At 45.3% G+C, this 26,653-nt stretch overlaps 2 protein-coding genes across 3 annotated transcripts; both read left to right on the plus strand.

The window, feature by feature from the left end:
- Positions 1 to 277: 277 nt before the first annotated feature.
- Positions 278 to 12,092, plus strand: LOC103653328 (1-phosphatidylinositol-3-phosphate 5-kinase FAB1B). 2 transcript variants are annotated; one of them, XR_002269107.3, is made up of 12 exons: positions 287 to 1,383; positions 2,656 to 3,354; positions 3,632 to 3,785; positions 3,895 to 4,239; positions 4,646 to 5,524; positions 5,599 to 5,933; positions 6,004 to 6,127; positions 6,205 to 6,375; positions 6,501 to 7,702; positions 7,894 to 7,949; positions 10,447 to 10,713; positions 11,428 to 12,092. XR_002269107.3 is itself a non-coding variant. In XM_008680260.3 (11 exons), exons 1-11 carry the CDS (start codon positions 740 to 742, stop codon positions 11,749 to 11,751), a joined length of 5,391 nt encoding a protein of 1,796 aa, XP_008678482.1. In that variant the 5' UTR covers positions 278 to 739; the 3' UTR covers positions 11,752 to 12,087. The 2 variants fall into 2 exon arrangements, 1 of the variants encoding a protein (XP_008678482.1); XM_008680260.3 differs by having other exon boundaries at positions 278 to 1,383; positions 6,501 to 7,949; positions 11,428 to 12,087.
- A 39-nt stretch (positions 12,093 to 12,131) lies between these two features.
- On the plus strand, positions 12,132 to 15,084 carry LOC103653329 (protein FAR1-RELATED SEQUENCE 5). The gene is made up of 3 exons (XM_020552550.1): positions 12,132 to 12,501; positions 12,583 to 14,710; positions 14,804 to 15,084. The coding sequence occupies exons 1-3, from the start codon at positions 12,470 to 12,472 to the stop codon at positions 14,945 to 14,947; spliced, it is 2,304 nt and encodes a 767-aa protein (XP_020408139.1). The 5' UTR covers positions 12,132 to 12,469; the 3' UTR covers positions 14,948 to 15,084.
- Positions 15,085 to 26,653: the final 11,569 nt, after the last annotated feature.

Consider the following 26,653-nt stretch of genomic DNA (forward strand, 5'->3'; position numbering starts at 1 on the left):
CTATATTTTAATTTGAAGCACTAGTTTGAGGTATTGTTGGAGATGCTCTTACAGTGCAAATGTGTCCTATAATATTATTTTTCTTTGAGTTAATTCATTTATTAATTATTATGCCCCAAAGGAAATTCACGATATAGCGTGGAATGAAACCAAATAAAAACAAAGGATAGTGAAACTCGAAAAGTCGAAATAGGTAGAGCCGGTGGCGCACAAAAAAGCAACTAAAAGCAGAAGGAATAAAATGAAAACATGTAAATCCAAATCAAGATAAAGTTTCGAAAAAAATGGAAAACGCGTCAGTTATCAATCTCCTCTCTCCCTTTCTATCTCCGTCCCCGTGAACCCGCACCCTCCAGCCTCCCGTGCTCCACTGGCGCCCTTCTGGAACCCTCAGCCCTCCTAATCTCAGCCGAAGTTATTAACCTCTTTTTTTCTTATATAGGCCAAATTAGTTCCCCTCCCGCGATTCCAAGGCTTTGCTCTTCGATCTCAGCCGCGCCGTGTTCTTCGCGGCGAGTTCGGAGCGTTGGTGCCCAATCCGTCGAGGTTGTGAGTTGCTTCCGCTGCTGCTACTGCCGCCGCCACCGCTGGTGTTAGTGATCTGATCTGGTGGGCGGATTGCGGCGCGGAGGTGGAATTGTTTTGGCTCTGGGGAAAGCTAGCTATGCGGATTGAGGCGTCGCCGGATTGAGCATGAGGGGCGGGGCTGCTGGCGGTGGCGGTGGTAAGCGTGGCGCGGATGATGGGATCGCCGGATGGGCGGCTCGTGGAGTTGTTCGGTGCGGTGAAGTCGTGGATGCCGCGGCGGGGCGACCACTCTCCGCCGCCCGCGTTGCAGTCGGACGCGGCGGCTGGGCAGCCGCTGCCGCATGACTTGTCGAGGGACTTCTGGATGCCGGACCAGAGCTGCCGCGTGTGTTACGACTGCGACGCGCAGTTCACCATTCTGAATCGGCGCCACCATTGCCGGCACTGCGGCCGTGTGTTCTGCGCCCGGTGCACGGCTAACTCTGTGCCCCGCTCGCCGGGGGACGCCGCGAGGGAGGACGGCGAGAGGATTAGGGTCTGCAATTACTGCTTTAAGCGCTGGATGGAGGAGGAACCCGCAGCGCGGGGGGCCGCTGCAGGGCAACAGCCGTCTAGCCCGTCTCTGTCTGCCGCTAGTGTTTGCAGTGACAAGTCCAGCTTCACTGGGACGAATGGGCAAATGTCGTCTTATGCGAATATTAGCTACTCCGAATTTCCGGTCCATGGAGAGGGCAACTGCGGCGAGGATGACGGCTATCGTGAGGAGCAGCAGCCTGCTATGGACCCCGCTCCAACCATGGAGCCTGCAGCTTACGCTGATAACTCGTCTGATCGATTCAACTTTTGCTTGCAGAGGTAAGGCTTTTCCATGATTCGTGCTTTGTCATTTAAGAAATTGGAACCTAATTTGTCTCAGTTCTATTGATAAGAAATGTTACTTTTTAATATAAGTTTACACAAGCATTGATTGACTGATTAGGAGCTTGGATCCCTGCTTGTGAGATGCTGTTGCATGTTATATATGTCTTGGGGGTAGAGGTGTAGGACAATGTTTAATTACTAGTTGAGCCATAATATTTTCTTTGTGGATTCTTTAACATAGAAATATCTGTTTTTGAACCCTTTGGATATTCTTTTGCATCAGGTTCATCTCTACCCTCAGCGACTATTAGCTAAAATTTTAAGTACATAACTGTTATTTGTACCAGCATATATGCTTTCTGGTTTCTGAGTTCTGTCATGTGCTCCTAGGCCAGCATGTATCAGGAGACTTGTTGAGCCACAAGATTTTTTTTCTGTGGATGCTTGGACATAGCAAGTCCTGGTATTTGCAGCTTTTGGATATGTTGTTTCGAAAGTGCTTGTCCACTTTGGTATTGGTATCAGGGCCTTTTAAGTACATTACCTCAAACTTTAGGATTCTACCATTATTTGGAGCTGCACTAACTCCTAGGGCCCAATCTCAAGTTTCTTTTAGAATTTGGGGGCCTAGCCCCTGCCTTAGATTAACCAAGATCATATCAGTTACAACATGCAGAGAATATCAGAAACAAAAATTCCCACAGACAAAGGAACATCAAGCACCCACAGAAACAGAAAAGGCAAAAAACACACCTTCCAATCCGCCTTGAGTTGAACTAGACTCAACTGCTTCCCTCGTTCCAAAGCTTTCTCCATATTGGAACAGTTCACCAGCATGTCCTCCACTTCAATTGGAACCAGACACCTGCTGCCTAGTCCTGCTCCCTAGTCATGAGCAAACTTGTACAAAAAACACTCCTTCTCTTTATTCACTTGATTCATCCACCGATCCACGCAGTCTGTGAGGTGTTGATGTTAAGAGCTTTACATTGTCCTTATCAGGTATCCACTCCTTCAAATGAAATATACTCAGTTTGGTTCATCATATCTATTGTGTGTTTACTTCATTTTGCCAAGGAATGTGCCTATTCTTTGGAAGAACAGTGATTTAGCTAAATTCATGGCGTTACATTGCAATGAGAATTTCATTTCTTGCATTATCTGATTTATCCCTAATAGCTCTAATGAATGGTAATATAGATCATAGGAATTTATTTGAATCCCAAGTTGCATTTGTGTTGTTAAATAACATTTACTTTGTGTTAGGAGTGACGACGAAGATGATGATTACACAGTTTTCCGTTCAGATTTGGAAGAGCAGCACATGCAAAATTCTGATAAATATTATGGACCTATGTATTTTGATGGACATCATGTTAGCTGTAGTGATGACGCAAAAGAATCTACATCCCCAAGGAAAAAATTGACAACCCTAGTTGATTCTTTGGGAGCAGATAAGAATGAAGATCATAACGTTGATGAGTGCTGTAATGCTCGGTCTTCTTCCATGTATAGCATGGAAGTGCTAGATAATGAGCCCGTAGACTTTGAAAACAATAGCTTACTTTGGGTAGCTCCAGAACCCGAGGACGGAGAGGATGATCACGATGGTGAACATGATGATGATGAGGGGGTGGATGCTACAGGAGAGTGGGGATATCTACGCACAAACAGCTTTGGCAGTGGGCACTGTCGAAGTAGAGATAAGTCAGCTGAGGAACACAAGAAAGCCATGAAAGACATAGTTGATGGCCACTTTCGGGCGTTAGTTTCTCAACTTCTTCAGGCTGAAAAGGTACCATTAGTTGATGGGAGTGGCAAAGAAAGTTGGCTAGATATAGTTACTTCTCTGTCTTGGGAAGCTGCATCTCTTTTGAAGCCAGATACCACCAGCAAAGGCGGTCAGATGGACCCTGGTGGCTATGTTAAGGTGAAATGCTTAGCTTGTGGTCACCCAAGTGAAAGGTAAACAAATCTATTTTCCAATTTCCATGCATCACTATTTACCTTCATATGCCTTTATGATTTTACATCAATATGCTTGAGCATCCATAACCTTAAGTTAATTGAAACTGAAGCTTTGTAATTCATACTAGAAAGACATAGTTGATGACACTTGATGTGAACTTTCTTTGTTTTATTGATCTATTACGTTTTGAGTTTCATACTGTATTTATCTGTGCATTTCTTTGGTTTCCACCAGTTCTTTTTTTTGGTTTTATACATCTTCCTTTATTTGCAGTTTCGTTGTAAAAGGAGTTGTTTGTAAGAAGAATGTTGCTCACCGGCGTATGTCATCAAAAAAGGAAAAGCCTCCAATCTTGATTCTTGGTGGTGCACTCGAATATCAGCGTGTATCAAATTTGCTTTCAAGTTTTGATACTTTACTGCAGCAGGTATTACCTGTAAATTCCAGTTTATTCACGCTTATGTTGTAAACAAAAAGGACACCAACAAGGCTATAGACAGCTGCTGTGATGCATTCTCACAGTTTTTTAACTCCAGGAAACAGATTATTTGAAAATGGCTGTTGCGAAGATCAAAGCACACCAACCAAGTGTTGTATTGGTAGAGAAATCTGTGTCTCGTTATGCTCAGGATTTATTTCTAGAGAAAAATATCTCCCTTGTTCTGAATATCAAAAGGCCACTGCTGGAAAGGATATCACGTTGCACTGGTGCTCATATAGTTCCCTCAATTGATTGTTTGTCATCCGAGAAGCTTGGACGCTGTGATTTATTCCATGTAGAGAAGTATGTTGAAGAGCATGGAACCGCTGGGGAAGGTGGGAAGAAAATGCTGAAGAACCTCATGTTTTTTGAAGGCTGTCCCAAACCGTTCGGTTGTACAGTAAGTATTTACCTTTTGGTCTCAACTACTGTGCTCTGTCTTTTTCATGTGTGAGCATGGTAAATCTGTACCTTGGTATACTTAATTACTAAGGGGTAAGCAAGTTCATTGATGGGGTACCTGGAAAAGTTTGCAATTAAGCTGATTTGAAGTATTCCATGCAGCATGGAGATTGGAGGATACATGATCTAAGAAGATTAATGAAATTGGGGTTGTCGTGTTAGTTGTGTAATAAATCTGGCATAAGCAATTGCTCTGTCCATGAGCCGTTCTTCCATTTTAGCTAGAAAAATGTGTAGCTGTGACGTTTGTTCCTTGAATGCTTTATTAGGCCACTTTGGCATCATCTCATGTAAATAAATGATCTGCATTATGGTCATATATCTAACTTCCTCTGATGCTGTAGATCTTGCTTAAAGGTGCTAATGGTGATGAGCTAAAAAAGGTGAAGCATGTTTTGCAATATGGAGTATTTGCAGCCTACCATTTGGCACTTGAAACATCATTCCTTGTGGATGAAGGTGCAACTCTTCCAGAACTCCCTTTGAAGTCGCCAATTATTGTAGCTTTTCCAGACAAACCTTCCAGTGCTGATAGATCTATCTCGACAATACCTATCATACCAATCCCTAGTGCTTCACCGCCAAACAGTTGCCTGCAAGCATTTGGCTTGCAAAATGATGATCTGACATTTGATGGCACTAAACGAATGGAACAAACAGCATTGGGAGTTCCTTATGAACAAACAGCATCTGTTCAGATCAATAGCCAAAATGGACATATTACCGGTTTTCTGGATATGGTCCCTCAATCATCTGTTGGTCCCTTGTTTCAGCAGTCGGACATTCACTGTCCTGATGGTACTGGAGGTGTGAACAGAAAAATGAATTTACAAGGCAGCCTACCTGGAACCACTAGAAATGTGTTGGTTAATGACTTTAGCCATAGTGTATCTACTGCTCATCCGACAAATTTGGTGTCAGCTAAGGGTGACGGTTCACTTGCCAAGAATCCTGAGATTGGTGACAAGATAGCAGATAAGCCGGCTGCCCCTCTCAACGTACAGATTTCTCATGACGATGAGAGCATAAAGAATAATTCAGTTGCAAAAACAGATGAAATTCCAGCATCTCCAGCAGAAAATCAGAGTATATTAGTTTCTTTATCCTCTCGTTGCGTTTGGAAAGAGAGTCTGTGTGAGCGGCCACACCTTCTTCGCATAAAATATTATGGTAACTTTGACAGACCTTTAGGCAGGTTTTTGCGTGACCAGCTATTTGATCAGGTTAGACTGAGCTCTTCCACATCTATATTTTCTTTAAAACCTTGTATTGTAGTTAACTTTCATTTTTATTTCAGAGCAAGCTTTGCCAATCTTGTGAGCTACCACCAGAGGCCCATGTTTATTGCTATGTACATCCCCAAGGCAGTTTAACAATATCAGTAAGGAAACTTTCAATAAAGTTGCCTGGCAATGGTGAAAATGATGGTAGAATTTGGATGTGGCATAGATGCTTACGCTGCCCTCGAGTCAATGGGCTCCCTCCAGCAACTAAAAGAGTAGTGATGTCTGATGCTGCTTGGGGTTTGTCTTTTGGAAAATTTTTGGAACTTAGTTTTTCAAACCATGCGGCAGCAAGTAGGGTTGCCAGCTGTGGTCATTCACTTCACAGGGATTGCCTTCGCTTTTACGGGTACATTATTATCTCTTATCCATCTTGTCATATTGTTAAGGGTTGTACCTTACATGTGTTTTCATTTCAGCTTCGGTGAAATGGTTGCTTGCTTCCGATATGCATCAATTAGAGTCCACTCTGTGTATTTACCACCACCAAAACTTGATTTTACTTCTGAGCATCAGGAATGGGTAGAAGAAGAAGCAAAAGAGGTAGTGTGAAGATGTACTTAATGTATGAGCCTGTGTGTGCAATCATTCCTCACTGATACTGATTGCTAATGATTCAGGTGGATGACTCAGCTGAACTTCTGTTCTCTGAAGTTCTGAACGCACTCCACAAAATTTCAGGAGGAAGGCCAATTACAGGTTCTTTTGATGGCAACTTGAAGATTCTTGAGTTGAGAAGAAATATTGGAGAACTGGAAGAGATCCTGGTGGCAGAGAAGACTGACTTTATGGTTAAGTAGTTTTGAGTTTCTTTGTATAATGTTTTATTCAATTGTCCACTGTCCTATGCATGTCTGCACAAATAAAATTTCTATAGTGAAGCTGTTCTCTGATTATTTGAGTTTTTATCTCCCAGGAGTCATTAAAGAATCTACTGAAAACGGATATGAGAAAGGAACAGCCGTTCATTGATATTCTTGATGTCAACAAACTAAGGAGGCACTTATTATTTCTGTGTTACTTGTGGGATCAACGGCTGAAATTCATTGCAAATTCAGGTGGCAAGTACTGTGATGCACTAGCTGGTTTACGGATTGGGAGTGGGAATTCTGATTTTAATGGTAAACCAGTTGGTGCAGCCCCAAAGCTAGAGAAGGGCTCAAAGGCTACAGTTCTTTCAATTGCTAAGGAAGGGTCGTTACAACAGAGCTCTTGTCCATCTCATGGTGAAGATGAGGGGTTCAACCAAGCCAATGAATATAATGAAAATATCTCAAGGAATGCTGCAGAATTGAGCGGCACTGAAGATTCCATTGCAAAAATCAATCATGCTACCAGTGCAGATGTTAAGGATCGACTGGATAACCAAGAATCCAGAACTGGTGTACGCAGGGTTGTTTCTGATGGACAATTTCCAGTTGCTACTGACATTCCAGACACATTGGATGCAAAATGGAGAGGTCAGAATGAACCTGCTCCTGATTCAAACTTGGCAAAACCACCACTTTCAGTCGAAGACACAACAGTTGATGTTAAAAGTCAAGCCAAGGCTGTGCATACTTTTACTTTCACTGTTCGTTCTGGAGATGCAGCAGAGGAATTACTTAGATGGATTAAGATGCCATACATGACATCAAACAGTTCCTTAAACACAACTTCTAGTTCACCACTGAGATTCACTTCCTTGGCAGAGTACATTCCTAAATACGTCGAGTTGTTTTGTGATCTATCACAGAAAGGTGGAGCAAGACTTTTCTTACCTACTGGAGCTAATGACATTGTTATTCCTGTATTTGATGATGAGCCAACAAGTGTTATTTCGTACGCACTTGTTTCACCCATGTACTGCTTCCAGTTGTCTGATGACAGCAGCAAAAATAGAGACAAGGAGTCTTCACTTCCATTGCCTGTATATGATTCAGGAAATTTTAATCCATTTCATTTGTTTGAGGAATTTGGATCCCACTACGATGTTACTTCATCAGTGTCTGGAGTTAGAGGATCCTTTGCTCCTGATCAGGTGCACTTGAGTGTTTCTTTTGAAGATGGTGGGCCACTTGGGAAAGTCAAATATAATGTCACATGCTACTATGCAAAAAAGTTTGAAGCACTAAGAAGGTCTTGCTGTCCATCTGAGCTTGATTTTTTTAGATCCATTAGTCGATGTAAAAAATGGGGAGCACAGGGTGGTAAAAGCAATGTGTTTTTTGCAAAATCTTTGGATGATAGATTTATAATAAAACAAGTTACAAAGACAGAGCTTGAATCATTCCTTAAGTTTGGCACTGAATATTTTAAATATCTGTCAGAGTCCATAAGCACTGGAAGCCCTACATGCTTAGCAAAAATTTTGGGGATCTATCAGGTATGTTCTTCTGAACATTCTTCATTGTTGTAATGTTGTTACACTTCAGCTGTATCGAAGAATCTACATCCATCCATTGATTTAATACAATATTATGTCCTGTAATATTAATTGGCACCTCATGAGGAAAATGGCTCTAGCAGTCAAGCAGAAACTTCCGAAAACACAGTTCTGTACATCAAGCATGACTGCTTTTCAACAACAACAACAAAGCCTTCTAGTCCCAAGCAAGTTCGGATAGGCTAGAGTCGAAACCCAACAAAAGCCATAAATAAGGTTTAGGCATCACTGCTTTTCAAACACGATCAAATTGTTTAGCTTGTTGAAACAATAAAATGCATCTTTTTGATTCATGCAAGTCATAGATATGATGCTTCTAAAGGGAAATTAACTTTCTATGGGAAAATGTGAAAAAGTTGGGCTTTGACAATATTTGTATATCCATTTGGACACCTGCATTCTCTACTATATAAAGAACTAGTTTCTACCATCATCGTGTGTGCACAAGTAAGGGTTTGAACCTTGGTTGTTGGCTCTACATTTATACCCACCTAATCAACAGAACACACATATTCCTGGTCAAGAAAAACAGAACACATATTTTTATGTTTTATTTTCTATACTCAAGCATAATATAAAACAAAGTCTACATATGTGATATATAGAAAACCATCAGTGCACACATATTTTTGTGTTTTATTTTCTGTACTCAAGCATAATATAAAACAAAGTTTATCTATGTGATATATAGAAAGTATGCGTCACCCCGTTCCACCATTGTTGTGCATCACCCCTTACCTTCCCCCACATTTAAATGGTAAAAAAGCTAAATTATGCATTCGAACCCTAACAGTAATGGCCTAATGGGCCTTATTACCAGGCGTCCAGCCCACATCCAAATCTGGCCTTAAAAAACTAGTCGTTCAGACCCTAATTGGACGACTAATCGTGTTTAGTCGATGACTAGTCGGACGACCAGACGATTAGTCGAGCATATCGGGTCGGACTTCCTAATCGCATCAACGAAACCGACTAATCGCGATTAGTTGGACGACTTGAAATCATTGCGTATGGCACCTAACTAGTATTCATCAAATTTGTCTTTTTTTTTCGAACGCGTAGGAGAATTGCACATCATTATATTAAGAAAAAAAATACTAAGTCCAAAATAGAGAAAACATTACAAAGTCACCACCTTACGGTGGCCAAAAGCGAAAATACAAGAAAGAATCCATCTAAACAACACTAACTACCAGCCACACTAGACATCTAGGAGGGAAGCAGCAAGGAAGATCTCTTTTGCTCCAGCCAAACCCCACATACGTCTTTCTTCTCCAGCACCTGTCAGAGCTGCAGCCATACTAGGATGAAGCCCATCAAACACATCTATTTCAGTGTTTCCAGAGGATCCAACCCCCCCAGGGTTATAAGGGAATCGAAACCCTCCCTGATTAACCCAGGAGTAGCTTCACAAGCTGTTCACCAGTCCATGAAGCTAGAGATACCCCCGCTGTGGAGCAAGCTGCTGCAGACCAAACTGCCGAAGTAGCAAGAACCAAAATTTCTTAGCGAAGAAGCAGGATATTAGAAGGTGATCCGGTCTCACTTTCCTGATCACAAAGTGGGCACTTTTCAGGATGATCTAAGCCCATTTTCTCGAGTCTATCTGCTGTGCAGCATCTCTTTTGAGCAGCGAGCCAAATGAATTATCGATACTTTGGGGGGAGCCCAGGATTTCCATATAGGCTCATAAGGTTCAAACTGAATCGATCCAGTAAATAGACACTCGTGGGCTGCCTTAGCCAAATATCTTCCATTCGCATCTAGGTGAAAAGCATGACTATCTTCCACCTACGGCTGTAACTGATCCCTGCAATTACCTCCCGAAGGTGAAGAAAGTCTGCAAGAACTCCCACGAGAGTGCTCCTTGGATGTCAGAAATATACAAGTTGTAATAGCTTCCTGAACAGCCCCCTTATTAATTCTTGCCTAGGAATAACTTCCATTAAATTGGGAGCTATGTCAACCACCTTCTCTCCCAGCCATCTATTTTTCCAGAAAAGAGTGGTGGCACCATTTCCAATGTTTGCATTGCCATTCATCAAATTTGTCTCAAGTTAAAAATTATTTATGTTTTGGACTTCCAAATTTGAGTTTTAAGTCCTTAGTGTTTGGGATCAGACCCACATGTGATAGAGCATATTTTTATAGATACTCCCTCTTGTTGAAAATAATACCAAAATTATGTGCAGTAAAATTTTATTAATCTTGACTGAAGATATTGTCTATAATAAATTCCTTTGAAAATAGCGTGGGCAAATGCGCCATAAAAATGGTTGCATAGACTGAGTTATGCCTTTGTGACCTATTATTAATATTTAATAAGCAAAATGTATTGATGAAAGCAGCATCTTATTGACTTTAAAATACAGTGCAACATTTCTTTTTTTACCCTGACTGGAAGGAGTATTTTATTTTGTTGACTTGATATGTTTAGGTTACTAGTAAGCATGTAAAGGGTGGCAAGGAGTCAAAGATGGATTTGCTTGTGATGGAAAATCTTTTGTTTGGACGGAATATTACCAGGCTCTATGATCTAAAGGGATCTTCAAGGTCAAGGTATAATGCAGATTCAAATGGTAGCAACAAGGTTCTTCTTGACCAGAACTTAATTGAAGCAATGCCAACTTCACCGATTTTTGTTGGGAACAAGGCAAAGCGGCTACTGGAAAGAGCTGTTTGGAACGATACATCTTTCCTAGCTGTAAGTTTGCATCAATTTATCCTTCTCATCAAAGCTTATAGGAAATGCAGTGGCTTCCAGAGCTATCTTCAACTTCTTCTTTTGTTCAACAATCTTCAGCCTGATTTTTTGGATCAGAATCTAGCTTCTTATTAGCACCAAAGTGGGTGGTTGTGACTCGTAATCATAGCTGAGCATTCTTGTTTTTAATCCCTCTGTTCCCATTTAATCCTCTTTTAGCAGACCTATATTCATTTGTTTTCCTTAAGTTCTTGTATAGTCGTAGTATACAGTGAGAGTAAGAGAGAAATTGTCCTTTCTTTTTTTAAAAGGCTAATCTTTAATATAATAAATTAGAAGACCGGCTTTTGTTGTGTTTCCAGTTTTAAGAGAACAATACTAAACTTGACAGATAATGGAATATGAATCTGCATGGCTGCATGTCATGTTTCCACTTTGCTTTGAAATTTGATTTACATGCTCCTGAGTAGCTTTGGACCTTAATAGTATCACATATTGCATTGCTGTGATTTATGTGTTGAGAATAGCAAACATGACGGTGAGCTGACTTCTTGTATAACTTGCTAAGCCATCTTGATCATTTTTTACTTGATCTGTGGTTCCATCACTTGAAGTGCTGATGCTTCCAAGTTTATCTTCTTGTAACTATAGGTTACCTTTTTCTGTTTTCTTATAATCTGTAGGCTTAACTCTGTAGGCTCCCATGTTTTTCAGGGAATCGATGTGATGGACTATTCCTTGCTTGTGGGAGTCGACGAGGAGAAACATGAACTGGTCTTAGGAATTATTGATTTTATGAGGCAGTATACATGGGACAAGCACCTTGAAACATGGGTAAAATCTTCTGGCATTCTAGGTGGGCCGAAGAACGCTTCTCCAACTGTCATTTCACCTATGCAATATAAGAAGCGGTTCAGGAAAGCCATGTCTGCTTATTTTATTGTCATTCCTGAGCAATGGATGCCTGCAATAATCAATCCAAGCAAATCATCATCAAATATTTGCCAAGAAGATTCTCAAAATGGGTCTCAAGAGTGATATGATGTTCGATAAGTCCGGTTTTTTGTCCTGTCCTGTCGTGAAAAGTTCTGAACTGCTAGTCTGGCGCAATGCCTTGGCTGCTACTGTTGCGTCAAAGTGATATTCTGGCTGACCGCATTCTCTTGTGCTAATTGGCACAGGTCCGATTGCATCATTGAGTCCCTCAAGCATCGGATGTGTATATTCCCAAAGATGTAATTATGCCCTAGTCGTAGTTTTCCCCCCTTCAATAAATCAGTTCCATAGTATCATCACTTGTGTCGTCGTCGCTTAATTTTTGTTGTATGTATAGAACTAGCAGGACGCTTGTTTTTGTGGTCGTTTTGTATATTATTAAATCTTCCATTTTGGGGGGGTGGGGGGGGGGGGGGGGGGAACCAGATCCGCTGCCTTACGGCAGCCTGCCGTGCGCTCGTCGATCTTCAAACCAACGGTGATCTGCTGTCCTCTCCCTCAGTAGTGTATGGAGCGGCCCAACAGAGTAATTCTGGCCCACTTCTTTTCTTCGTTTCTTATTTCTTTCATCTAGCAACACAGCGCAACGGAGGGAAAACCGTGGGAGGAAAAAACAGCGGGAAAGGCTGCCTGTTTTGGTGCCAGATACAGAGAGACAGTGACAAAAGGAACCAACGGACAGGGCAAAAAGCACCAAATACAGAGAGACAGCGACGAAGGGAACCAACTAACGGACAAGGCAAAAAGTTGAGAAGCAAAGATGGAGGAAGATGCGGCCAACGGATCAAACATGTGAGATGCACCACTTTATTTTTATTCCTAATATCATGGTCCATTTGTTCCTTTCTTTTAAATTTTAGTTGTCTTTTTTAGGGAGAATGTGTTGCCCTGTTTGATTCCTCGTATTGGAATGAAATTCAGAAATCCAGATGAGGGCTGGAGATTTTGGTTAGCGTATAGTGGTCAAAAAGGTTTTGATGTTAGAAAAAGATACTCAAATACAAGTAAGATTGATGGAAACGTCACGTCATGTAGATTTGTTTGTGCTAATCAAGGTCATCGAGGGAAAGATAAAAAGGGGTATGAAGTAAAGTGTCATCGAGCTGAAACTAGAACAGATTGTGAAGTGCGTATGGGACTTGTAAAAGATAAAGAGTTTGGTGGATACAAAGTTTATGATTTGAATTTAGAACACAACCATAACCTTCACTTGCCAGAAACATTCCACTTGATGGTGTCACAAAGGAAAATTTCAGATTTGCAAGCTTTTGAAATTGAAACAGCTGATGACTCGGGAATAGGACCAAAAGCATCACATGAATTAGCATGTCGCCAAGTGGGTGGGCCGCTTAATTTGAGTTACACCATTCGTGACCATAAAAACTATTTGCGTGGCAAGCGACAACGAGAGATGGTATATGGTCAAGCTGGAAGCATGCTCAAATATTTCCAGGATAAAATGGCAGAGAATCCGGCGTTCCAATATGCGACACAAATGGATGCTGAAGAGAAGATTGCAAATATATTTTGGGCTGATGCTAGAATGATTGCCGATTATATACACTTTGGTGACATTGTTTCGTTTGACACTACTTTTGGGACGAATAGAGAGAGCCGGCCTTTCGGTGTCTTTGTTGGATTCAATCAGTTTAGACAAACTATAGTTTTTGGTGCTGCTCTAATGTATGATGAAACATTTGAGTCTTTCAAATGGCTCTTTGAGACTTTTCTACAAGCACATAGTGGAAAGCAACCCAAAACAATCTACACAGACCAAGATTATGCAATGGGAAAGGCGATTGAGCAAGTGTTTCAAGAGACATGGCATGGATTGTGCAGCTTTCACATAATGCAGAATGCTATAAAACATTTGCCTCTTCGTCAAAAGGAAAAAGGCTTAAATGTTCTTGCTGATTTTAGTGCATGCATGTTTGAGTATGAGGACAAGGAAAAATTTGAAAGAGAATTTGCCATCTTGAGGACAAAGGTAGAAAAGCAATCTTGGTTAGATAGCATTTACAAGTTAAAAGAAAAATGGGCTGAATGTTATATGAAACATGTTTGCACATTGGGCATGCGAAGCACGCAATTAAGTGAGAGCCTAAACAATGATTTGAAAATTCATTTCAAATCAGATTTTGACATTATTCGCTTTCTTAAACATTTTGAAAGGGTGGTGCAAGGAAAAAGAAACAATGAGCTAAACTCAGAATTTGAATCAAGGAAAAAAATACCAAGGGTCATAATAAAGATACCTATGTTGTTGCAGGCAAGTAAATCATACACACCTATTGTGTTTGAAGCTTTTCAAGGTCAATATGAAAGGTCCATGACAGCATGTGCTAAGGTATTGGATGGAAACAATGAATACCTTGTTGCAACCGGGAGCCTCGGTGAAGATGTAGTCCTTGACGAGGAGTACATAGTAATCGGTAATCCTTTGGACCAAACAGTAATATGTAGTTGCAACTTATTTAATAGAATTGGTATAATATGTGCTCATGCTTTGAAAGTTCTTGATTTAATGAATATTAAGTCATTGCCTACACAATATATATTGAAACGGTGGACACGACAAGCACGAAGTGGCACTGTACAGGACAAGAATGGTAGAATTGTAATTGAGAATCCAAAGTTTGATGCAATGCGCCGTTACAGATATTTTTCTCAAAAACTTCTCAATTTGGCACATCGAGCAGCCTACTATCCAGAGTGCACCTCACTGATGGACAACACGATTGATCTTCTTGGTCAACAGATTGAAGACAAAATTAATATATGCAGTGGTCCTTCTAATGCTGAAAAGAATGCAACTCAGGTTGATATTGTTGTACCAAATGATACATTGAGTAATGCACAATTAAAGAAAAAAGAGGTCCGCATAAGAAGTTCAAAGAGAAAAAAATTTGGGTGGGAAGGAAAGCACAAGGGGAGGAAAAAAGGGCAAAGCAAAAATATATTGCATGTACAAGCACCGAAGGTATATCAAAATTCTGAACAAGTGAGTTCCATGTATATCTGATTTTTTAGCATGTCATTCAGTATTTTAGTTCCATGTATATCTGATTTTTTTTTATAATTTGTTTCTTGCAAGGCACAAGAGGTAAAGGAAACAAGCAATCCAGCAAGTATTGACATTCAGTTCCATAAAGAATATAACACCATCAATTCTTTCACTCAACTGTTGACTGGAGCAAGCAGTGATGATCTAAAAACTGAAAATTTCTTTGAGCTGTGAAGCAAGTCAATGCTATTTTGTAGTTTATTGTTGTATCTTGTTATTGCTAACTGCAAGGTAGATGGAGTGTTCAGTGAAAACAATATCAAGTGGATCAATACTTGTATTCACTTTCTTTCATATCCAGTTTAAACAATCTCAATCGCTATGAAATTTTACTCTCTGCACTCTGTTTTATTGGCGCTGTGCTGATGGTGGTGTAGCCTACGGGAGCCACAGGACTGGAGAAAGAAATAAGGAAAAAGTGGGCTGAATTGGTTCTGTTAGGCTGCTCCATACGGTAAAGGAGAGGGCAGCAGATCACCGTTGGTTTGAAGATCGACGAGCGCACGGCAGGCTGCCGTAAGGCAGCGGATCTGGTTCCGGGGGGGGGGGGGGGGGTTGCCGCCTGTCATATAACAAAATAGAAGCTTGTTTCATGCAGACGTGGAATTAATGGAGTCAGTAATATCTGATCAGGCGACATTCCCATTTGTAAAAATTTTCTTCCGGCCGACGTATTTCGGCCATGTTTGATTTCTTTAGTCTAGAGACTAAAGTTTAGTTAGGGAATTAAAGTTTAGTCCCTCACATGTTTGGTTTTAAGGGCTAAAAATAGTAAGAATATACTAAATGACTTATAAGAAGACTAAAATGGTCTTTAACATTCTCCTACTATTAGTACAATTGAACTAAATGAGGAATAAATGTGAAATTAATATAGTTTAGTTTCTTTTAGCACATATGTGAAGGACTAAAGACTAAATCATTTTAGTCCATATTTTAGTCATAGTGTTTGACAAAAAAAGACTAAATGAGACTAAAAACTAGAGACTAATCTTTAGTCCCTCCACTTTATCTTCGATTTTAATAACGATATCTACTACTCCCTCCGTCCTATTAATATAATATATCGTAGGTTCAAAATTATACCCATATTGCTCAACTTATCCCTATAGTTGCCTGTTTTTTTAATCCTGCCCATAAATCTCTATCTCTAGTAGTTAGACCTTTAAAGCATGAGTGTCCTCTGCGTCCAGTGAATAAATTACGAAAATAATAAAAAATGGGGCGCGTAGAAGGTTTAGTCCGTAGCCGTTTGAACAGAGCTCTTCTAACAATTTAAAATAAAGATATTGTAAATATATATATTTACTAATAAATTAAAAATAAAAAGTATACCATTCTCTAATGATGATAGCGATGATGAGTGTGATGGTGAGGAAAAGCCCTCCTTAAATTGTCACACCCGGGTTTTAGGGGTCCAAAGCCCGGGCGCGAACATAATCACCAGGTGTGCTAGGACCAAGTCTCACACATATGATGAATCATGGCACAGGATCGAATGTCACATCTATACTACATAACATGAGTTCTATACAAAAATAAATAAATAATTACATTATAAGGAGACAACGGTCCAGCAACCCAAAGTTGACTGGGAGACGACGGCCTAGATCTCTCACGAACACATCACAGCATCCTTCAAGCGCCTCATCCTGTGGTACCTGTTCTTGACCTGTGGGGGGGTGTGAGACAGCAAGAGTGAGCTCACATACGTTCATCGCTCAACAAGTTGTGGGGAATAATGTGCATGAACTCGCCAAAGGTGGGAGCTCACGTGAAGTGTAAGGCTTACCAAAGAGGATGGTTGAAGCTGAGCATTGCTTTTAAAGTTGGTCAAAATTTTATTAGCAATTACTAAGTGTAAGTAAATACCAACCCAATTAAATAGAAGAACAAAAGTAACAACATCACCTGCGATGCAATGCATATGACAAATTGAATTTAGTTCCATAAATTAATCATCAGAGAGTCCTGAGCTGCTCATGACCGTGAGCTCGGCTAGTATACCAGTTTTACACTCTGCAGAGGTGGTACCCTTTACCCACAAGTCATGTTACCCATCTGCCAAGGGATCGCGACTTCCCATACACCTCTACCGAGGAGGCGAGGCAGGGTAACACTACGAGGCCTTTACAAAGTTCCACTAGCTTCAGAAAACCCGCTACAGTTTATAGGAAGCTCCAATGCAGGAATCCCTTGCAGGACCGCCATCGCAGCAAAATCCTCCCGAGGGCCTCCCTACACTGACCACTCCCCTACTGCCCTTGCCCCTTTCGGGTAAGGTAGTCCTCCACTAGCTTTCCTAATTAATCAGCCAAGGGCGTCCCATTAAACCCTTGTGGTGGCACGTGGTTCTCAAGTTAAGCTCTATGTTCCAATTAACATTAATGATCTTGACATGAACATAAATAAAATAACAACAAGAATTGGAACATAGATATAATAAATGATTATCCCAAAACCATGTAAAGCAATAGCAAAACTACCCAAGTGATTCAGCGGTAAACAAGGTAATGAGATAAACAATCTAGGGTGACCTATTGGGTCCCATCAAAATTATCCTATGCATGAATAAGTGATATTAAAAACATTATTGGGTAAAAAGTGGTCAAGGGCACAACTTGCCTGGGACTTGAGATTCCAGGTACCAACTTGCTCTTCAGGTTCTCGTTACCTCGCGCTAGTTGTAGCATTACAAACAAACAGTGTATAGGCAAAATTAACATTACACCAAACATATATGCAAAATACATAATAATGATCTACACATTGAAATAAGATCACAGGAACAGGAATTATTAATTTTGGAGTTATAGATTTTAAGTTATGAATTTCCAAAGGTTCTATGTATTTTGCACAAGATTAAATGGGATATAAATTTTAATGCCACTTTCATGTCAAAACAGAGACACAGGGTGATAAACAATATTATTACAAAATTATAGGAACTGAAATGGATCAATTTAGAGTTCATATAATTTTTCTATGAATTATACAAGTTTTACAATTATTTTTATACACAAAATCAATTTCTAAATCTATTTTTCCTGTTTTATTTAATACCTGGACGGCGCCTCAAATACTGGGAAGCACAGGGGCTAATCTACTAAAATTCCCGAGACTCAGGTTTCTGTATACTGGACGGCAGGTTATTTTCCATAAAACGCAGGGGCTCTTTAAGAAAAGTGCACGGCGAAGGGGTAAGATTTATTGTGAGCCGTTGGATTAGACACTAAGGGCCCAGATGAAATCCTCACTTTACCGAACCGGTATGCTACCTAGGCCGTTGGATCCATGATCGATGATTCGGATTTAATTATCCCCTGATCCAGGCCCAACTGTACGATGCGAGATAAACGGCTAGGATCAAAACAAGGTGAAACGGTATCGCCAATCTAATCCGGACTATCGATCGCTCATCCAACGGCCGAGAGCCTTTCCCCCCAACATCGGTCAGGCAACGGCGGCGCCCTGGGTGGCCAGCGGCGGAGCCATCGCCGGCGACCCAATCAACCAAGTTCTGATGCCCTAAGCTTGTCACCGGGAGGCTCTATTCGATGCCATAATGCGTGTGAGTATGTACGAAGGCTTACCGGGAAAGAAAGGTGTCAAACGGCGACTGTGCACAGTGCAGGGCGGAGCCGCGGCACCGATCTGTCAACGGCGAGGAATTCCGGTACCGTGGTGCCTCCACGCGCCACCCGCAGCCCCGCGCGTCTTCGTGGAAGGTTTGCGAGGCTCCGAAGCCCCCACACCGTGGTTCGGCGGTGAGCACAGGCGTGGTTCGACGATGGCGGCGATGGACGGGTCGGATGGTGGCGATTTGGTCTCGGGGCTCGCGCAAGGAGGATAGGTGAGGGAAGGAGGGAGCAGGGGAGCGCTCCTACTTATCCACCGTGGTTTGGCTCGGGCTGGCCGGAGGTCGCGCAACAGCACCGAGATCCCCGGCGCATCTGTTTGAATCTTCCGCCGAGCACGCGCGATTCCGCGGAACTTGTTGCCAGCAGAGAGTCCGCGTTGAGGAGGAAGACGACCTGGGAAAGTCGGTCAACGGGACCCACGCGTAAGAGGCTGCGGGAGTGTTATGGCTACCTGGGCCGCGCGGGTGAGCGTGGATTTGGGCCGGCCAACGGGGAATTCGGCCCAGGTAAGTATAGGTGAGCTATTTTTCTTTTCTTTTATGAATTTTCTGCTTTGTTTTCAAATTCCAAATTTTATGTATTCAAACCAAAGTCATTTTTTTATTTTGGATTTCAGTTCTCCAAAAATCAAACATAACCCTAATGGACATTTAACCTCTACTGTTTATCATATTATTATTTGTTTTATTTAGATGAACACTTCAATAATGGAATATACACATGGTATTTATTTATTTACTTAGAAAACATAACTTTGAATGCACACTTAGAAAAGATAATCTTCATTACATATCTACTTAGGAGAAGTTAATACATAATGTCCCATGAATTATTTTTAGTTTAACTATATTTTTAAGGGGCGTATTATTTGTATAGTTTATAAAGGAAAGAGTAAGTAGTTTGAAAGTCTCTCTTTCATTGGTTGCTCCAACCTTTTAGCTTTAAGTTTTAGAGATAAATCTTGAATATCAAATTCTTAGTTATCATTATGTGTTTAGTGTTGGGGCGAAGGCAAAGACGCCACCCTTCGCTCGTCGCCTTTCGCTGCAGTCGCTGGTTTGACGAAGACAAAACGGGTAGGGACACCCTTCGCTTCATTCAGCACCAGACGAAGGCCTGCGGTGACGTCTCCCCGCAGCACGGCCTCGTCCTGCTCTGAGGCCCACGTGTGATCTGGCCCATTGTGACGGGCCCCGCGTGGCCGCCTTTGTGTTACGGGCCTAGTTTGTAAAGGCATTCTTGTAAGTACAGCTTGTAACCCTGCTTTATGGGAATATTCTGGGGATAAACTAGGTGTCCGAGGGCACATGCGTCCTTAACACAAGGCGCTGGGCACTCAGATACCTATAAATACCCCCGCACAGTGCCCGTGAGAGGCTAGATTAACAGAGCTATTGCCCCCGAGCACGTAACCCTGTTATCGCCACTGTTCACCCCTGTTGGCCTCCTTGCTGCTGAGAGCAAGTTCCAACATTTGGCACCCACCGTTCGTGCTACGACAAAAACACCCGCGATGGCACCCAAGAGAGCTAACCCGAAGGCTGACGAGGCTGCGAAGGCAGCACTGCTTGCCGCAAGAAAGGGCAAGGCCCTCGCCCTCACCCAATCCACCCACCAAGAGCCCACTGAAGACAATATTCCCCGCACCTGCGAAGACGACACCTTCCGCACCTGCGAGCCCGAAGGACAATCGCAGCCGCCCCCAGGCTTCGCCCCACTGGAGGGCGCGGATCTCACCGAGGACGGCGAGGTCCTCGGCGTCTCAACAGAAGAACAGTTACAGCTGCGCGCCCTGCGCCTCAAGAACCGCAATCTCCAGAGGCAGAAAGAGATACTTGAGGCCAAGCGCCAGCGTGTGTCCGCACTAGCCAAGGTGCGGCAAATAATACGCGACGAGGAGCAGAAGGCCCAAGACCTCGAGCGCGAGATCGCGCTGATGCAGCGCGAAGGCCACCTCGGTCTACAGCAAGAGCCACCCCTCCAGCAGCGCGCACAACCGGAAGACACGCGCGAAGGCCACCTCGGCCTGCAGCATGGCCCACCCCTGCAACACCGGGCGCAGCCGGAGAACCCGCGTTTCCCCCAGCATGACTACGCCTTCCAGCACGGCGCGCCATTCCAAGGGGTCAACTACCTGGACGAGCGAAGTCCCCTGGCGCCACACCTGCAAGTGACGCCTTGGCCAGCTAACTTCCGAGCAGGGGCATATCCCAAGTACAACGGCAGCACCGACCCGGCGCAATACATAATGAGTTATCAAGTCGCCGTTGCATCCGCCGGAGGGGACGACGCCACAATGGCGAAGTCTTTCATCATCGCCCTAGAGGGCCCAGCACTCACCTGGTTCACCAGACTGCCTCCGCTGTCCATTGATTCGTGGAGAAGTCTCAGGGACAAGTTCCTTCTCAACTTCCAGGGGTACCGTCCAGACACCGACGCTTTGGCCGAACTCTCGCTTTGCAAACAGCTGGAAAAGGAGACTCTGCGGGAGTATTACCGCAAATTCTTAACACTCAAGTCACAGCTGCCCTCTGTCGATGATCAGATCGCTATCCACTACGCCATCAGTGGCCTTCGGGCCGGCGTCCTCTACAGCCACTGTATCAGAGATCCACCCAAGAACCTCCAGGAGCTATATCAGCTCTTTGAAAAATACGCCAAATCCGAAGAGCTCCACCAGCGCAAGGTTGAGTCACAGCAGAAGCCCAAAGATGCCCCGCAGTCCAGCCGCACGTGGACGAGGACTCCGCAACCAGACTCCGGTCGAGATGGCCGCAGTCAACAGCAAGTGCACAACATCGCCAACCAGCACCCTGCTGCGGACCCCCCTCGTCGCCAGGAATATCCCCCCAGGGCCGCGGAAACGGAACGCGTGGCAGGGGCCGAGGGCGCGCGCAGCCGCCGCGCCGGTTCTACTGCCTTTTCCACGGCGAAGACTGCGCCCACCAGACCAAAGACTGCCCAGAAACGAAGGCCACCAGGGACAGAATGGCGCGGGCGCAGCCAGCCGACAATCCCAGAATCGTCGCGCATAATTACCAGCCACCCCCTCCACCATATATCCACGCTCCCGCTCCGCATCCACCGCACCACGCCTACCAACACCATCAGGAAGTACAAATCATACCTCCCGCACCCCCACCACCACACCAGCAACACCAAAACATCCCCCATGCCCCAAAGCAGGAGGACTTCGCCGATCAACCATATCGCGGAGTCATTCACATGATAACAGGGGGGTCAAGCACTGACTTCGACACCAAGCGGCAGAAGCGGGACCACTACCGCAGCATCAACCATGTCGCGGTCACTGGCCCAGTCGTGCAGACGAAGTGGTCCCACATACCGCTAACCTTCGATGCACGAGACGTCGACCTGCGCAGCGCCCCCCACATCGACGCTATGGTCATCAATTGCAGCGTGGCAGGCTGGGACTTACACAAAGTCCTAGTCGACAACGGCAGTCAGGCGGACATCATCTTCCTCCACGCCTTCGACCGCATGGGTATAAGCCACAGCCTGCTCAAGCCTTCAGACAATCCGTTGTATGGCTTCGACGGCAAAGGCACCTTTCCCGTTGGCAAAATAGAGCTGCCCCTCTCCTTCGGTGTAGCACCCAATGCCCGAAGTGAGCAAGTAACCTTCGACATCGTCGACATGGTATATCCGTACAACGCCATCATGGGCCGGGGCTCCATCAATAAGTTCGAAGCTGCCATCCACGGACTGTACCTATGTATGAAGATACCAGGTCCGCTAGGCGCTATCACGATCTACGACAACCAGCAGACGGCGCGCAACATAGAGCGGGACTTCGTGCCTGGTCAAAGGAACGTACACTGTCTCACGACCCAGCGCGAGGTCCCTGCGCCCGCCAGCCCAACCGATAAGCAGCACGATAAGGCACAGTTGCAGAGCCAAGACGGAACCAAGACTGTCCCCCTTGATCAGGCCACGCCCAAGCAGACAGTCACTATCAGCGAAGACCTTACATCACATGAAGAAGAGAAGCTTCTCTGCTGCCTGACCAAGAATAAAGATGTCTTCGCCTGGTCCGCCCTAGACCTGGTCGGAGTCAGCCGATCCATAATTGAGCACAGCTTGGGAATTGACCCTTCGGTGCGACCAAAAAAGCAAAGGCTCCGCAAAATGTCCGATGAAAAGACAGAGGCCGCCAAGGCGGAAGTGCACCGCCTCCTAGAAGCTAAATTCATCGAGCCAGTGGCTTACCCCACGTGGCTCTCCAATGTCGTAATGGTGCAGAAAAAAAGCGGGAAATGGCGAATGTGCATAGACTTCACCAGTCTCAATAAGGCCTGCCCGAAGGACAATTTCCCGTTGCCACGGATCGACAAAATAGTCGATAGCGCGGCCGGATGCGAGGTCATGTCTCTCCTCGACTGCTTCTCCGGCTATCACCAGATATACATGAAGGAGGAAGACAAGGCTAGCACCAGCTTTATAACACCCTTCGGCACTTATTGCTTCATCAGAATGCCGGAGGGTCTCAAGAATGCCGGGTCCACCTTCTCCAGACTCACCAAAACAGTACTCGAGGGCCAGGTCGGCAGAAATATATTTACATATGTGGACGACATCGTCGTCGCCAGCAAGAATAAGGAGGACCACCTCGCCGACCTCGCCGAGACGTTCGCGAACATGCGAGATGCACGACTCCGCCTGAACCCGGAAAAGTGCGTCTTCGGTGTTCGCCAGGGCAAGATATTGGGTTACCTGGTGTCACAACGCGGCATCGAGGCCAACCCAACCAAGATCCAGGCCATTGTCGACATGTCGCCTCCGCAGTCCGTCAGGGACGTCCAACGTCTGACAGGCAGATTGGCCGCTCTCAACAGATTCATCTCCAGGTCCGCCGAGCGAAGTCTCCCCTTCCTCAAAACACTCCGCGGTGCAAAAGACTTCGCCTGGGGACCGGAGCAAGCAGCGGCCTTCGCCTCACTAAAACAGTACCTGTCGGAGCTGGCCATCCTCACAAGCCCCGACTCCTCGCTCCCCCTATTGCTCTATGTCGCGGCTTCGCCGCACGCGGTCAGCGCGGCACTAGTGCAGGAGCAGACAGTCGAGGGCGCAGTCAGACAGTGCCCTGTTTACTATGTCTCCGAGGTCCTGACACCGTCCAAATGCAACATGACAGAGCTGGAGAAGATCGCCTACGCAGTTGTTATGTCCTCGCGCAAACTGCGCCATTACTTTGAAGCATTCAAGGTCCGAGTCACCTCAGATAGGGGGCTCGGCGAACTGTTCAGAAACCCGGAGGCATCGGTGAGGATTGCCAAGTGGGCAGCCGAACTCTCCGGCTACCACATCAGCTTCGAGCCCAGGACAGCCATCAAGTCACAAGTCCTGGTAGACTTCGTCGTCGACTGGACTGGGCCAGTGACACAGCCGGACCCGTCCACAGAGAAGGTCTGGACCATCCATTGCGACGGCGCATGGTGCCATGCGGGGGCAGGCATCGCTGCAGTCGTCACCTCACCAGCCGGAGTCAAACACAGATATGCAGCACGCCTCAACTTCGCTCTAGAGTCCGACAGATGCACAAACAATATAGCAGAGTATGAAGCGGTTATCCTCGGCCTCCGCAAGCTAAGGGCCCTCGGAGTCACCACATGTATCATCAAGACAGACTCCAAGATAGTTGCCGGCCAGGTCGAGAAAGACTATGCAGCAAAAGACCCCGCGCTCATGCAATACCTCGCGGCTATCCGAAGCCTCGAGAGACAGTTCAAGGGATTCACCTTATAGCATGTGGATAGGGCCAGGAATGAGGAGGCCGATGCATTAGCCAAGGCCGCCGCCAGGGGCGAGCCCTTGCCCACCGACGTGTTCTTTCACACCATCCGCACGCCAGCCGTCCGGAGCCCCGAAGGGCTCCAAATAACTAATGATAGCGAGGGCCACCGCATAGTCAACCTAATCATGACCGAAGACTGGCGGGCACCAATAACCCTGTTCCTACAGGGGTACTATCATCCAACCGACGTCAGTGAGGCAAAGCGCCTCAGACATCGAAGCCGGGACTTCGCACTGATTAAGGGCCAATTATACAAGAAAGGGGTCAGTCAGCCAATGCTTAAATGCGTCACCGAAACCGAAGGCATGCAGATCCTACGCGAAGTCCACAGTGGCACGTGCGGCTCGCACGCAGGGCCAAGGGCCCTGGCTGCCAAGGTGATCCGACAAGGGTTTTACTGGCCTGCAATGATATGCGCCGCAAATCGAGTCACAAGGTCCTGCGAAGCCTGCCAGAAGTTCTCTCCTCGTTCAGGCAACCCCTCGCAATATACAAAGCTGATCGCCCATACATGGCCTCTCCAGCGCTGGGGCCTGGACATTGTCGGGCCCCTGCCCACCGCTCAGGGGAACCTTAAGTTCGCCTTCGTAGCCGTCGAATACTTCACCAAATGGATTGAAGCGAGGGCTGTTTCCACAATCACATCAAAGACTGCCCAAAAGTTCTTCTGGCAGAACATTGTTTGCCGCTTCGGAGTACCGTCCGAGCTAACAGTTGACAACGGCAAGCAGTTCGACAACCAAGATTTCAAGGATTTTTGCTTCTCCATCGGCACCAAGCTTGCCTTCGCTTCAGTCTATCATCCGCAGTCCAACGGGGTCGTGGAGCGTGCCAATGGGAAAATCTTCACAGCTGTCAAGAAGATGCTCCTCGACGAAAAAAAGGCAGATGGACCGATTTATTACCGAAGGCAGTCTGGGCGCTAAACACAACTGAGTGCAGGGCGACCGGGTTCACTCCTTTCCGCCTTCTATACGGATCGGAGGCAATGACCCCGCAAGAAATAAAGCATGGGTCCCCGCGTACGGTTCCGTCAGCCGTCCCCGACGTGGACGAGCCAACTTCAAAAGATCTCATTGACGGAGACCGGGTCTTCACCCTGCAGGCCCTAAACAAATACCAAGCCTTTACCAAAGCATGGCGCGACCACGCAGTCATCCCGAGGGAGTTCAGCGAGGGGGACCTCGTACTCGTCCGAACAGCTCGGACGGAGTCCAAGGGCAAGTTGGAACCCAAGTGGGAGGGACCCTTCATAGTCAAGACAAAAGCTTCCCCCAGCGCTTACAGGCTCACAACGCCAAATGGCGAGGACCTGGAGCACTCCTGGAACATCGACAACCTTCGCAAATTTTTTGTTTGACCCATTTAGGGCTGATTTCGCCCTTGTAATTCGCCGCAAACAATCTTGTACCGGCCCGCACTCTTTTCCTCCCGGGGGTGAGGTTTTTAACGAGGCGGAGCCATGTAATATATGTGAGAAAAATCCCCCGCAAAGACATGTGTCGAAAGAAGACCGCGACAACGGTCTTCGGCATTCGACCAATTCGAAGTCACCGCGAGGCTAAGCGCTAGCCACCCTCGCGTGCGACAAGTCCGCGCAGAAGTCGCCTAAGGGTGCAGCCAGACTAGCACAACAAGTGCGAAAAAAATCCGATGTCTATCGCGAAGACGACCCGCGCAGAAGTCGCCTAAGGGTGCAGCCGGACTAGCACAACAAGTGCGAAAAAATCCGATGTCTATCGCGAAGACTATCCGCGCAGAAGTCGCCTAAGGGTGCAGCCGGACTAGCACAACAAGTGCGAAAAAATCCGATGTCTATCGCGAAGACTATCCGCGCAGAAGTCGCCTAAGGGTGCAGCCGGACTAGCACAACAAGTGCGAAAAAATCCGATGTCTATCGCGAAGACTATCCGCGCAGAAGTCGCCTAAGGGTGCAGCCGGACTAAGCACAAGTGCGAAAAAATCCGATGTCTATCGCGAAGACTTTCCGCGCAGAAGTCGCCTAAGGGTGCAGCCGGACCAGCACAACAAGTGCAAGAAAACCCGAAGTCTATCACAAAGACTCCGCACAGAAGCCGCCTAGGTGCGCAGCCGAACTGGTACAACAAAAGCAGAAACGACAGCATCAAACCGTCCGCGCTAAGACTGACTATAATCACACCAGCACAGCATAGCCAACCATACCAGACAAAGTACACAACGCCCTCGCAGGCGCAGGCACGCGAGGGCACACAACTTCATCTTACAAGTCTTTACACATATACAAGCGAGGGCGCCACACTTTACATCGGCTCAACCTTAGGAATAATTCCCATCTCTCTATAATTAAATAACATTATCCTAAGCTCCTCACCCGCAAAAAGACTTCGCAGTTCCCCTTCCCCTGTACTCGCAGCGGCCGGCAAAGACAACAGTTCCTGCCGA

The sequence above is a fragment of the Zea mays genome, chromosome 4 (assembly GCF_902167145.1).
Source record: "Zea mays cultivar B73 chromosome 4, Zm-B73-REFERENCE-NAM-5.0, whole genome shotgun sequence".
Taxonomy (NCBI): domain Eukaryota; kingdom Viridiplantae; phylum Streptophyta; class Magnoliopsida; order Poales; family Poaceae; genus Zea; species Zea mays.

What these genes read in the sequence shown, in the direction of transcription:
- LOC103653328 (XM_008680260.3), top strand. Translation starts at nt 740, where the DNA reads ATGATGGGATCGCCGGATGGGCGGCTCGTGGAGTTGTTCGGTGCGGTG. An exon ending in CCAAACCGTTCGGTTGTACA is followed by an intron (nt 4,240 to 4,645) that starts GTAAGTATTTAC and finishes CTGATGCTGTAG; the next exon opens with ATCTTGCTTAAAGGTGCTAA. An exon ending in AAATTTTGGGGATCTATCAG is followed by an intron (nt 7,950 to 10,446) that starts GTATGTTCTTCT and finishes TGATATGTTTAG; the next exon opens with GTTACTAGTAAGCATGTAAA.
- LOC103653329 (XM_020552550.1), top strand. Translation starts at nt 12,470, where the DNA reads ATGGAGGAAGATGCGGCCAACGGATCAAACAT. An exon ending in GCGGCCAACGGATCAAACAT is followed by an intron (nt 12,502 to 12,582) that starts GTGAGATGCACC and finishes TGTCTTTTTTAG; the next exon opens with GGAGAATGTGTTGCCCTGTT. An exon ending in TATATCAAAATTCTGAACAA is followed by an intron (nt 14,711 to 14,803) that starts GTGAGTTCCATG and finishes GTTTCTTGCAAG; the next exon opens with GCACAAGAGGTAAAGGAAAC.